Raw genomic sequence first — 11,975 nt, forward strand, 5'->3', positions numbered from 1 at the left:
CAAGGACACTTTTGTCATCGAGTACAGTAAACAAAGATCAAGTTCATCATCTCTGATTAAAATTCGATAGCAAAGTAGAATTGATATGTATGTACAGAAATTCTTCTTTTGTAAGTGTCGTGGTCGTATTGGTTGAGATACAGGATGAATTGAAAATACCTTTTTACGTTATCAAGCAGATTCCTCCATATGATTTACGCAACGTAGTTGGTCGGAGGGAAGGAACATATTTTTCATTAAAATAAGATAAGGTGTTTAGCAAATTTAAGTGTTTTAAAGATAGATGTAGCATGAGTATTAACACTAATTTAGTTTTAAAGTTATAATTTGTATCAACGGCATCACGACCTTAACCTATTCGGAATTATATTATATGCCTTCATTTTCTTGCATTTCGTTTTTTTTTATATAATCCTCGACTGGTTCCATGATATTCTGAAAAACTGTGCTTCAAACTCGTGAATATAGGTTCACGACAATAGTTCCATTCGTCTTTAAAATTGTGATATTGTATTATTTCATAAATGTTACGAAAAGCTGAGGTTGAATACGTTCACATTTTTACATTTCTGTTTGAATTCGTGAACAACAGATTTAGATAAATATCAATAGAGAAATATATAAAGTCATGTCACAGAACTGATAAAAGGATAAGACAACAAGGTCACCTAAAATGTCCACCATGAAATATTACAAAATTTTTACTCTATCAGGTCAGTACAACTATAGGACTGTTTATCTTACATTTTCTTTTATATAAACTCCTTTCTAAATACATCAAGGACGAAAAAGAAATGTCGTTTAAATGTGTACAACATCATTTGACAATGTAGTAAAATTTACTTATCGTTATATTGACTCTTATGAAGTCTTTATGGTTTCAGTAACTTGTGTTGTCTTTACTCTTACGTTTTCTAACTATTCGATTGACTCCAATAAGTTTTTGTGCATTCAGTACATAGTGTAGTGTTTATTCCCATGTTTGCTTATCATTTGATTGACTCTTATGAAGTCTTCGAATATTCAGTAACTTGTGATATGTGTTTATTCTTACGTTTAATGATTATTTTATTGACTATAATGAAGTCTTCATGTTTTAAGTACACTGTGTAGTGTTTATTCCTACGCATGCTAATTATTAAATTGACTCTAATGAAGTTGTGTTTTCAGTAACTTGTGTTGTTTTTTCTTTAACGTTCGCCGATCATTCGACTTACAGTTATGAAGTTTTTGTGTTTTTAGTAACTTGTGTTGTGTGAACAGTAACGTTTGCTAATCATTACAACAACTTTAATGAAATATTTGTGTTTTCACTCATTTAAGTTGTGGTAAATACAAGTAACAATAGTTTACATCTGTTCAATATTTATAAATCTTTAAGCAAAACCAAACCCTGGTTACAAACTAAAACCTTTGAAAACTCATCATCTGTTTTGTTTATTATAACGTTTGCTCTTCATTTCATTAACTTTAATAAAGTTTGTTTTTATTTTCAGTAATATGTGTATTGTTTACTGTGACGTTGGCTGAGATATGTGATGATGATAGTAAATCGTTGTGTAGTTTGATGCAAAGTCGGATACCAGACATGTGTGGTGATCCCTGTTTGTCTAAATTCTGTAAAAGAACTTGTGGTTTATGTCGTAAGTATATATAATCAACAAGTGATGAACAATTTCACAATCCTTTTTTTTCTCCAAGATATTTACTTTGTTGAACATTCTAAACGGCATGCTTTAATGTGATAAACGATAAATATGAAGATAAAAAGATACCTGATAATATTTGTATACGGTATGACATTTATTCATTGTTGAAAGCTGCACAGTGACAAATAGTTGCTTAAATACTCGTCCTTTTGACTCTGTTGGATTGTAATCACATTGGCAATCATGCCCCATTTTCATATTGTTATACTCATATTAAAATGAAAGCATTCAGAAAACGTTGTATGAGTTGTAACTATTTAACTGCGTATGAATGATTGGTGTATTTATTATAATGATATTTTATTCAAGTCTATATAAACATGATTTATTATCATGAATTAAAAGAATGTACCGAAATGATGTTTCTTGTTATTCTTTATTCCATTTGTTTTCTAATGCTTTTAGCTCTGACCTGCTACGAATGTATCGATGTTGACGACGCTACCCAATGTACTACAGTAAAGACATGTGCCAAAGATCAGGTAAAGACAGTGTAATATTGGTATAGCTCAAGCTTTCAAGAACAGACAGTAGATGTAGGGATAATGGAATTCGTTCGTTTGTCCAACATATGTATCCACAATTGCTTCATAACCGTTTGACACTTTACTTTAAATTTTCACATAATGTACTTTTTCAACTCATTTTCCATTTCGTTATGCGATTCCTATTATTTGGTGTACCTATCATATGTGAACACTAACGTACTTCTTCTCCTAAACCCCTATGCATAACTATATTGAAATGTTCGTCAAAGTTTCATTTTATTACTCGCCAAAACGTAATACTAAAAATAAATTAAAGACTGAAAGTATATATACTTAATATTTATGTTATATGAATTTAAGACGCAATTACTACATAAGTAAGCCGCCTACCAAAACCAATAACAACATTTTTTCTCTCGTAATAGGATCCCCTTAATTTAAAATGGTAGATGTTGAATTGTTGTTTGGGACCATTTAGATTTTCTAGCTGCAAATAGATAATGATAATGATAATAACAAATACGCTGACAAAAAAAAGCTACAAAAATAACAATTGATGATAAATTATTATATTTCAGTATTGTTTTACTGCCCAGACATTCACCATTAACTTTGCTGAGGCTTATCGTCTTGGTTGTGGTCCGATTAAGGTTTGTATATTAGAGTTCGTGTTTCATCATCCTTTCTTTTTATCCTTTAATTAACTATAGTTTATAATTGTCCGATTTCGAGACGAACACATATTTTGATCATCTTTTATTTCTTTAATTTTGCTTTCTTCTTATTGTATGCATATTTTGTAATTCATAGAGCTACACAACTTCAGAACAATATAATATGACAATACCTTTGCCACATTGTAGCATAATGCATATTTTTTCCTCAACGATTGTTAGTCCTCAATGGTCTTCAAATTTGTACTTGATTGGCGTTATAACTATTTTGACCTGAGTATGACTGATGAGTCTATGTAGACGAAACGCGCGTCTAGCGAATTAAATTATAATCCTGGTACACCACTGGGTCGATGCCACTGCTTGTGGACGTTTGGTCTCCGAGGGTATCATCAGCCCAGCAGTCAGCACTTCGGCGTTGACATGAATATTTATTATATGGTAATTTTAATAAATTTCCTGTTGACAAAACTTAACTTTGAACTAGCTGTCAGATAACTGCGAGTACTCTCAGATCTGTTCATTGTGTCTTTTTGTGTCGGGATGTATAAGTACCGGGCCACGTCCACTTGTATATTTGTCCTTCTGATGAGTTAAGCCTTTTTCAACTAATTGTTATAGTTCCTTCTTATGTTGTACTGTTATACCACTGTCCCAGGTTAGGGGAGGGTTGGGATCCCGCTAACATCTTTAACCCCAGCACATTATTTATGTATGTGCCTGTCCCAAGTCAGGAGCCTGTAATTCAGTGGTTGTCGTTTGTTTATGTGTTACATATTTGTTTTTCGTTCATTTTTTTTTTTTTAACATAAATAAGGCCGTTAGTTTTCTCGTTTGAATTGTTTTACATTGTCTTATTGGGGCCTTTTATAGTTGACTATGCGGTATGGGCTTTGCTCGTTGTTGAAGGCCGTACGGTGACCTATAGTTGTTAATTTCTGTGTCATTTTGGTCTTTTGTGGATAGTTGTCTCATTGGCAATCATACCACATATTCTTTTTATATTAAATATTTTAGACAAAATAAGAGTTTTCTTATCCCAGGAGTAGATAACCTTAGCCGTGTTTGACTCAAATGTTTTTGGAATTTTGGGTCCTCAATGCTCTTCAATTTTGTACTTGTGTTGCATTATAACTATCTTGATATGAGCGTCACTGATGAGTCTATGTAGACGAAACGCGCGTCTGGCGTTTTAAATTATAATCCTGGTACATTTGTTTCATTGGCTTTAATCCCCAAATCTTATTTTAGTCATTGTAATAATTGAAAGCATGATTTTACTATATATCGAACAGATAATTAGAAGCGTCGATTCCTATATTTTGAGATGTAATATGTTTTCTATGTATCCTAGACCTGTCTACAATATGCCTCGATATCAACAAAAAGAGTAAACTTAGATGCCGGATGCTGTAACACTGATAAATGTAACAATAAACCGCCCGCTCTCATGAAAGTGATACCAAAACAAAATTTTACTAATGCAACAAGTAAGTGTTGAAAGTGTTGAACATGTTGAATATGTTTAATAATTAATACGATGACAATATAATGATATATGATTTCAAAACATTCCACCATGTCTGCAATCAGTTTCCATATTTACGATTATATAACATTAAAAGAACTTATATAAATCATTTATATGAACAAGGAAATTCGAACAAAATAGTTTATGTATCAATTCATATATTTGAAACTGTGTTAACGATTCTACAATTCAGTTCAACATTCAAACAATGTAACAAGAAATCCTTAAAATATCAAAATTCTTCATAGCGAATAATTTCTTAATGTACTTAACAAAATGCCTGTATCAAGTCATGATAATAACAGTTGTAATCCATTCATTTGATGTGTTTGAACTTTTGATATTGACATTTGATTATGGACTTTCCGTTTTGAATTTTCCTCGGAGTTCAGTATTTTTGTGATTTTTACCTTTTTTGCATTTGAGTATTTGAAATATTATATAATCCGATTTTACACATCTTTTTTAAATTGGAAGATGTGTTGGTCCCCTTTGAAAACGAAAAGACGATATATAGTATATACATTGTGTTTAATTTTATATAGTACCTACTACTGATAAAAGTTTCTGTGTGAACCTGGACGACGATGTATGTACAAGGCTGGCAATAGTTCATCCTAATCCTTGCTCTGACGACTGTATCGCTTCCAAAATATGTCCTCATATGTGTAAGAAATGTTGTAAGTACGCAAAATATATAAATAATTCAAGTGTGACTTTACTAGCTGATTAGGACATGTCACAATAGCTTGCAAAAATATAATTCTTCACATTTTTTGTTTGGAATTGCAAAGTGCGCACTTGTGAATAACCGCCCACAATGACTTTTGATATTGCCTTTTTAGTAAAATAGTTCAAACTATACTTAATTCAAAAACATTAAGTGCAAAGAAGAACTCAATGTGTTCCTTTTGTATCTTTGGGTTTTACGTGCGAGAGGAAAATTTGTGTCGCAACTAAATGATATCTTTCCTTCCTTATCTTTTTTATTTGTGTTCCCTTCTTTTAAACTAATTGGTTTTTTTTAATTGAACAATTTTTCAGTCATTTTATAAATGTTGCAGTTTATTGTCTTGACTGCAATGAAGTCAATCATCCAGCTAATTGTACTAAAACAACAGCATGTGGATATGGAAAGGTTAGTTGTCAGTACTTTATTTACGAAAAAAACTGGATATTGTGCGGTTCCTGTCGATCATTGTGTTTAAAGGAGAATGCTTTAAATTTGCACGTTTGATTTCTTGCAAAACGATATGAAGACTTATTTAAATTGGTTGACGTTTTCCCTGACTGGATAAAAATACCTACATCACAAATACTTATATTGGTTATCACGTCTTACCGGCCATGTGATTGGAGTAATTGTGCTTTCACAAGGTTGTGTAAGTGTTTCTGGTTAAATGAAATAGAGAATAGAAAAAATGATTAATAAATGATCCTCGAAATGGACGCAATTATAAACCTTGAGACATACAAATGACAAAAATATCACCACAAGACTACCAAAGCCTAAGGCTTCCTGGCTTGGACATATCTGGACAGGTGCAAAGCAGTTAAGTTTTAGTGTTGCCTTGCGAGTATATTATTTGATGCAGATGACTCTTTTTATTACAATAACAAATTTTATTGGAATGAATTTATAGCAAAACATAAAAACAAAGCATTTTTTCTTTATAAATATTGAATAGTACTATATATTAAGACAAGAACAAAAAATGCTAAAGGGCTATTGATATCAAATTTAAGATCTTTTCTCTACAGTATTATTTGAAAATTTGACAATTGCAATGCTTGATAAATTGAAAATGAACTACTATAGCTGGTACTTTTTTCAATCTTTAGGCTGTGTATCTTGTCTGACAGAAATACTTTAAAAAAAGGTTTATACAATTTCACTTTTGATTCAGCAATGTTATGGCTATGAGAAAATAGGATCAAACAGATTGCCAGCAGTCGAACTAGGGTGCATTGACGAACAGGTACTGTTAAGATTACTAGTTAAGTCCATTGTTGTTGGTACTCGTTGGTGTTAAACGCTTTCAAACTTAATATGCGTAAAACAGCCAGGAACCGTATGCATGAAGCTACTGAAGTTAAAATTTGTTCCGAACAGACGGATTTTCTACATGTCCTATGATAAATTAGAAGTACGATTCAGTTTATTAACTTCTGTGGTTGTACTCATACAGGCCAAGGTACCCCCCCCCCAAAAAAAACAACAACAACAACAAAGCAAGTTCATTGGATGAATTAATTAACATGTTTGTGGCCTAGTCTTTTGTTCCTAAGCTTTCTCATTGGCAATCAAACTACATCTTTAATCATTTATTTTATTAACAAAGTATTAATAAAAACTGATTTGTTGATATCCTCAGAATTATTACTTGTAAGATATCTTGTTATCATGTTATTAACACTTTTCACATACTCATTTTCATATGTATTTTGTTTCTAAAGGTATGCAACCTTCTGCAAACACCATCAGGTCACGTATTAGGTAGACGGGATAAGTTTACCTTCACCGGGGGATGCTGTGTTGGTGACTTTTGCAATACACATCCCGATGGTGCGGTGACAACTCAACCTTCAGTCGCTACGGTCTCTACTTCATCGCCTGCAGTAGTTGGACAAAGTATGAAAAATGAAAAATTATATATGCTAGAACACGTAAGATCAATAAAAAGCAAATAATGATCTACAAATAGTCAAATGTGTTCATATATAGTTAGGTACTTATTGAATCTGATATTTATGTGAACGATTCCCAAAGCGTTATTTGAAAACACTTTTAGTTAATTCTTAAGAACAATCCAATCAATGATATAAATTACGCATTTCTAAAGTAATTCCTTGCTAATGTCTCTTGAAATAAACATTAATCAGTATGTATTAAGAGTGTTAGAGAAATAGACCAAACGTCGGCAATCCAACATAAAGAAAACAAGTGTATCTAGATTATCAAACTTTCATATCGATAACAACGCCTTAAAAAGTTGGAGCGTCTGGATGTACTTTTCTCAGTATTAAAATCAAAATAGTATTGGACTTAATGTTTTACATCTGAACGGCTGTTCTTGATTTTCTTTCATTGTGATTGACGCTTGATATCAATTAATGGAATTTGAGTAGAGGAATATGTATAGATCATTGTCGACAAAACAGCAAATATAAAAAAAAAAACCAACACACATTACTTTTCATAAAAGGAGATATGAGAAAAATTTTAATGTCCAGTCATTTATAATATTTAATGGTGTGGTTCGTTTACATTGAAATGACGAATAATTTTTACATAGTTTATATGAACAGCGGTGGTATGAAACAAAGCGTTATTTGTAATCAATGACACATTGCATTTTTCAGATTGTAGTTATCAGTATCATCTGACCTGTCCAGCGGGATTTAAACCAATAGGCAAAAACTGTTACCACATGCCACCGAACATAAACGTGACCAAAGTCAATGCTGAGGTAGTAATATTTAGACCTAAGTTGTGTTTACTTTATGTGCGTTTGTTTTGTCGAATTTTCCTCGAAGTTTGGTATTAATGTTCTTTTACTGTAAAAAAATATCTGTTACTAATGATAGACTATAAATTTATTTTTAGCGCTACTGTCATGATAGGTGTGCTCATCTGGTTAAATTCTCAGACAAAGTGGAAATATTGAACGTGTTCTCTCACTATGACAACAATCATCACCATGGTGACGGTAAGTTTCTATAATTAAAAATTAAAGTAAAAATATAATCATATAAAAGGCTATTTAGCAATTTTACGTTTTATGAAGCAATACCGAGACAGCAAATTGAACAAATATATCCTTGCACAAAATAGGTGACAAGATATTCCAGAAATACCTAAGGATTTCTTCTTCAAAAAAAGAGGATTGCTTCTTGTTAGAAATCTACTACTCGTTAGGTGATATTTTTTTAAAGTAAAGTCATCTTTTAAACATCGTCATACATATAACATTAAGGGTACCTATTCAACCATTCCTACAGTCCCAGCTCTGACCCACATTTAAAACTAACTAGGTGCGAAAATTTATAATTTTTGGAACAGAATTGATTATTGACTATTTATCAATATTTTGATTTCTTTGTGGTATGAGTTCTAATGTGAAAACTCACCATCGAAGTCACAATGTATAAAAAGATAACAATTATAGGTCAAAGTTCTGCCATCAACATGGAGCCTTGGATCGCACCGAACAGCTAGCTATAAAGGGCCCGCAAATGACTAGTGTAATACAGTTGTATATAACAAAATAAAAAAACGAGAGCAACCCCAATGAACCGCACCAACAAACGGCAACCACTGAATAACAAGCGCATGACTGAGAATATGATAGGTGCAGAACAATATTTTGTTTGTGCTCTTCTATTTTATAGGAAGTTTAAGGTCCTTCCTTAACTTAAATCTTTGAATAATTTATTTTTACTTTTTAAACCCAAGACAGCAAAAATGAACGTCCTTGCATGTTTGTTCCAGCCATTGTTGAAGACTGTACGTTACCAACAGTTGTTAATTTCTGTAACATTTGGTCTCTTGTGAAGAGTTGTCTCAATGGAAATCATACTATATCTGTTTTTACATCCTAGCAACTATTAATGAACTGCTGCTATTTTCCAGAGGTATTTACATCCTTGTCTAAAGATTTATTGGATCATTGGATCTGGGACAGTGACAAGACGACAGCGAATCCCCAACTGATTGAACACGATTTCCATCTTACTCACAACACATGCGTAGTAGCCTACATATCATACTTCACAGGAACTAACGGACATATAGTATATGCTTATGGTTTGTCACCTGTGGATTGCAATCACCATGCCATTCCTATGTGCTATGTTACACGATCATAGTATTTAAATAATTTCAATAAAAATAATTTTATTATTCTATCATCAACTATACCCGTCCAATATCTATGATTTATCATGCCTTAAGTTAATGTATGTCATCAGTCAATTTATCAGCCAATTTAACAAATCACTCCATACTTAAAATCTTAGTCTTTGCGAATATCCAGCAACTTAGAAATATTTCAAAACATGGATGAAAAACAGCCCGCCGACCTAACCATCCTATTTAAGACTACCCTCATCCCGAGTTAGAAATGCAATTCGGTTCTGCATGTCTTTTAATTTATGTAATCTCTAGGTAAAGTTTGGTACAAAAGTAAGAATGATAACCAATTACTGAGTTATTTTCTACACACTCTGTATGTATGTGCCTGTCCGAAGCCACGAACCTGTAATTCAGTGATTGTCGTGTGTTGCTGCGTCAAATATTTGCTGTTTTAAAGACCCATTGGAGGCCTTTTGCTGTTTTCTGCTCTTTGGTCGGATTGTTGTCTCTTTGAAACATTCTAAATTTCAATTCTAAACTTTGTTTTTCACTTTCATCGTTTTGCAAATAAATTTAATACTGAGTTTAATCGTTTGAATCATTCTATCTTTGTCATATTGGGGTCTTTTATATCTGACTTTGCGATATGGGCTTATATAGCTCATTGTTGAAGGCCGAATAATGACCAACAATAGTTAATTTTTATATCATTTGATCACTTGTGAAGTGTTAAATTTGTCTCATTTGCAGGCATACCACATTTGCTTCTTTTTATGCATATAAGCTCCTCTTAACTGTAAATTTCTATTTCATTTTCAACCAAATATATCTTTGAATACAAGACCATTTAAAAGAAACGAATTTGTATTAGTGTTCTATTACACATTTTAAACTAGCATTAATGTAAATTTGAGGGTGTTTTGATTTGTTTGTCTTGTATTTTGCCATTACCTGATTCTTAGACAGATTGGCTTTTAACATGAACTTGCCTGTATATATATTTTAAAAACATTATTTTGTTTTATAAGCACCAAGGTTAATTGAATGATTGGAAAAGTTCTATGGGATTATAGGGCACACAGATTGATGGATTGATGGATGATCTGAAATAGTCGCAGAGTTAAACGGGCATCAGGTTTAATTTGACGACTAAAACATTCAAAGAATAAGAGAGACACAATGATAGATAGGTCGACTAATAGAACAGGATCAAGGTTTAATGTATAGAAAGATTTTTATCGTTTGACAATCACAAATATAAGGCAATTTCCACTACGATGTTTACCGTTTGACATCCATAAAGGTCAGTCGGTCTACTGAACGATTTTTATTATTTGACAATCATAAGTGTAAGTCGGTCAACTGAGAAAAGTAAAATCACAAAATACTGAATTCCGAGGAATACTCAAAAAACGAAAAGTCCCTAATAGAATGGTAAATCGACTTATCATTATCCTTGTCAAACATTAAGAATCGTTCAGTTGATCGACTAACCTTTCTGATCGCCAAACAATAAGAAGTTTCAGTAAACCGACGTACTTATGTGACTGTCAAACAATCAAAATCGTTCAATAGATCGGCTAACCTCTATGATTGCCAAACGGTAAAAATCGTTCAATAGATCGGCTAACCTCTATGATTGCCAAACGGTAAAAATCGTTCAATAGATCGGCTAACCTCTATGATTGCCAAACGGTAAAAATCGTTCAATAGATCGGCTAACCTCTATGATTGCCAAACGGTAAAAATCGTTCAATAGGTCGAAAAACCTTTATAGGTGACACACAATAAGAAGTTTCAGTAAAGGTTAGTCGTTCTACTTAACGATTCTTATTGTTTGATAATCATAAGGATAAGTTGGTCAACTAAAATTAGTAAAATCACAAAAATACTGAACTCCGAAACAGAAAGTCCCTAATAAAATGGCAAAATTAAAAGCTCAAACGGTACTCATCGTTTGACGATCCCAAAGGTAAGTCGAAATACTGAAAGATTCTCATCGTTTGACAATCATAAAGGTCAGTGGATTAACTGAACATCTTGTTTGACAACCATAAAGGTTAATCGACCTACAGAAAGATTTTAATCGTTTGGCAATCATAGAGGTTAGTCGATCAACTAAACGATTCCTATTGTTTGGCAATGGTCAGTCAGTCTACTGAACGATTCTTGTCATGTGACAATAATACAGGTCAGTCGGTCTACTGAACGATTCTTGTCGTGTGACAATAATACAGGTCAGTCGGTCTACTGAACGATTCTTGTCGTGTGACAATAATACAGGTCAGTCGGTCTACTGAACGATTCTTGTCGTGTGACAATAATACATGTCAGTCAATCTACTGAACGATTCTTGTCGTGTAACAATAATACATGTCAGTCGGTCTACTGAATGATTCTTGTCGTGTGAAAATAATACATGTCAGTCGGTCTACTGAACGTTTCTTGTCGTGTGACAATAATACAGGTCAGTCAGTCTACTGAACGATTCTTATTGTTTGACAATGGTCAGCCTGTCTACTGAACGATTCTTGTCGTGTGACAATAATACTTGTCAGTCGGTCTACTGAACGATTCTTGTCGTGTGACAATAATAGAGGTCAGTCGGTCTACTGAACGATTCTTGTCGTGTGACAATAATAGAGGTCAGTCGGTCTACTGAACGATTCTTGTCGTGTGACAACAATACAGGTCAGTCGGTCTACTGAACGATTCTTG

At 32.8% G+C, this 11,975-nt stretch overlaps 1 protein-coding gene across 1 annotated transcript; it reads left to right on the top strand.

The window, feature by feature from the left end:
- Positions 1-571: 571 nt before the first annotated feature.
- LOC143048674 (uncharacterized) lies at positions 572-9,320 on the top strand. Its single transcript, XM_076222480.1, has 12 exons — positions 572-713; positions 1,497-1,643; positions 2,115-2,191; positions 2,776-2,847; positions 4,226-4,361; positions 4,948-5,082; positions 5,467-5,540; positions 6,310-6,381; positions 6,860-7,034; positions 7,766-7,872; positions 8,010-8,112; positions 9,036-9,320. Exons 1-12 carry the CDS (start codon positions 674-676, stop codon positions 9,269-9,271), a joined length of 1,374 nt encoding a protein of 457 aa, XP_076078595.1. The 5' UTR covers positions 572-673; the 3' UTR covers positions 9,272-9,320.
- Positions 9,321-11,975: the final 2,655 nt, after the last annotated feature.

This window comes from Mytilus galloprovincialis, chromosome 10 (assembly GCF_965363235.1).
Source record: "Mytilus galloprovincialis chromosome 10, xbMytGall1.hap1.1, whole genome shotgun sequence".
NCBI lineage: Eukaryota > Metazoa > Mollusca > Bivalvia > Mytilida > Mytilidae > Mytilus > Mytilus galloprovincialis.

Excerpts from the sequence above, each read along its gene's own strand:
- LOC143048674 (XM_076222480.1), top strand. The coding sequence starts at position 674 with ATGTCCACCATGAAATATTACAAAATTTTTACTCTATCAG. Across the intron at positions 2,192-2,775 it reads AGACATGTGCCAAAGATCAG|TATTGTTTTACTGCCCAGAC; the intron begins GTAAAGACAGTG and ends ATTATATTTCAG. Across the intron at positions 5,083-5,466 it reads TCATATGTGTAAGAAATGTT|TTTATTGTCTTGACTGCAAT; the intron begins GTAAGTACGCAA and ends TAAATGTTGCAG.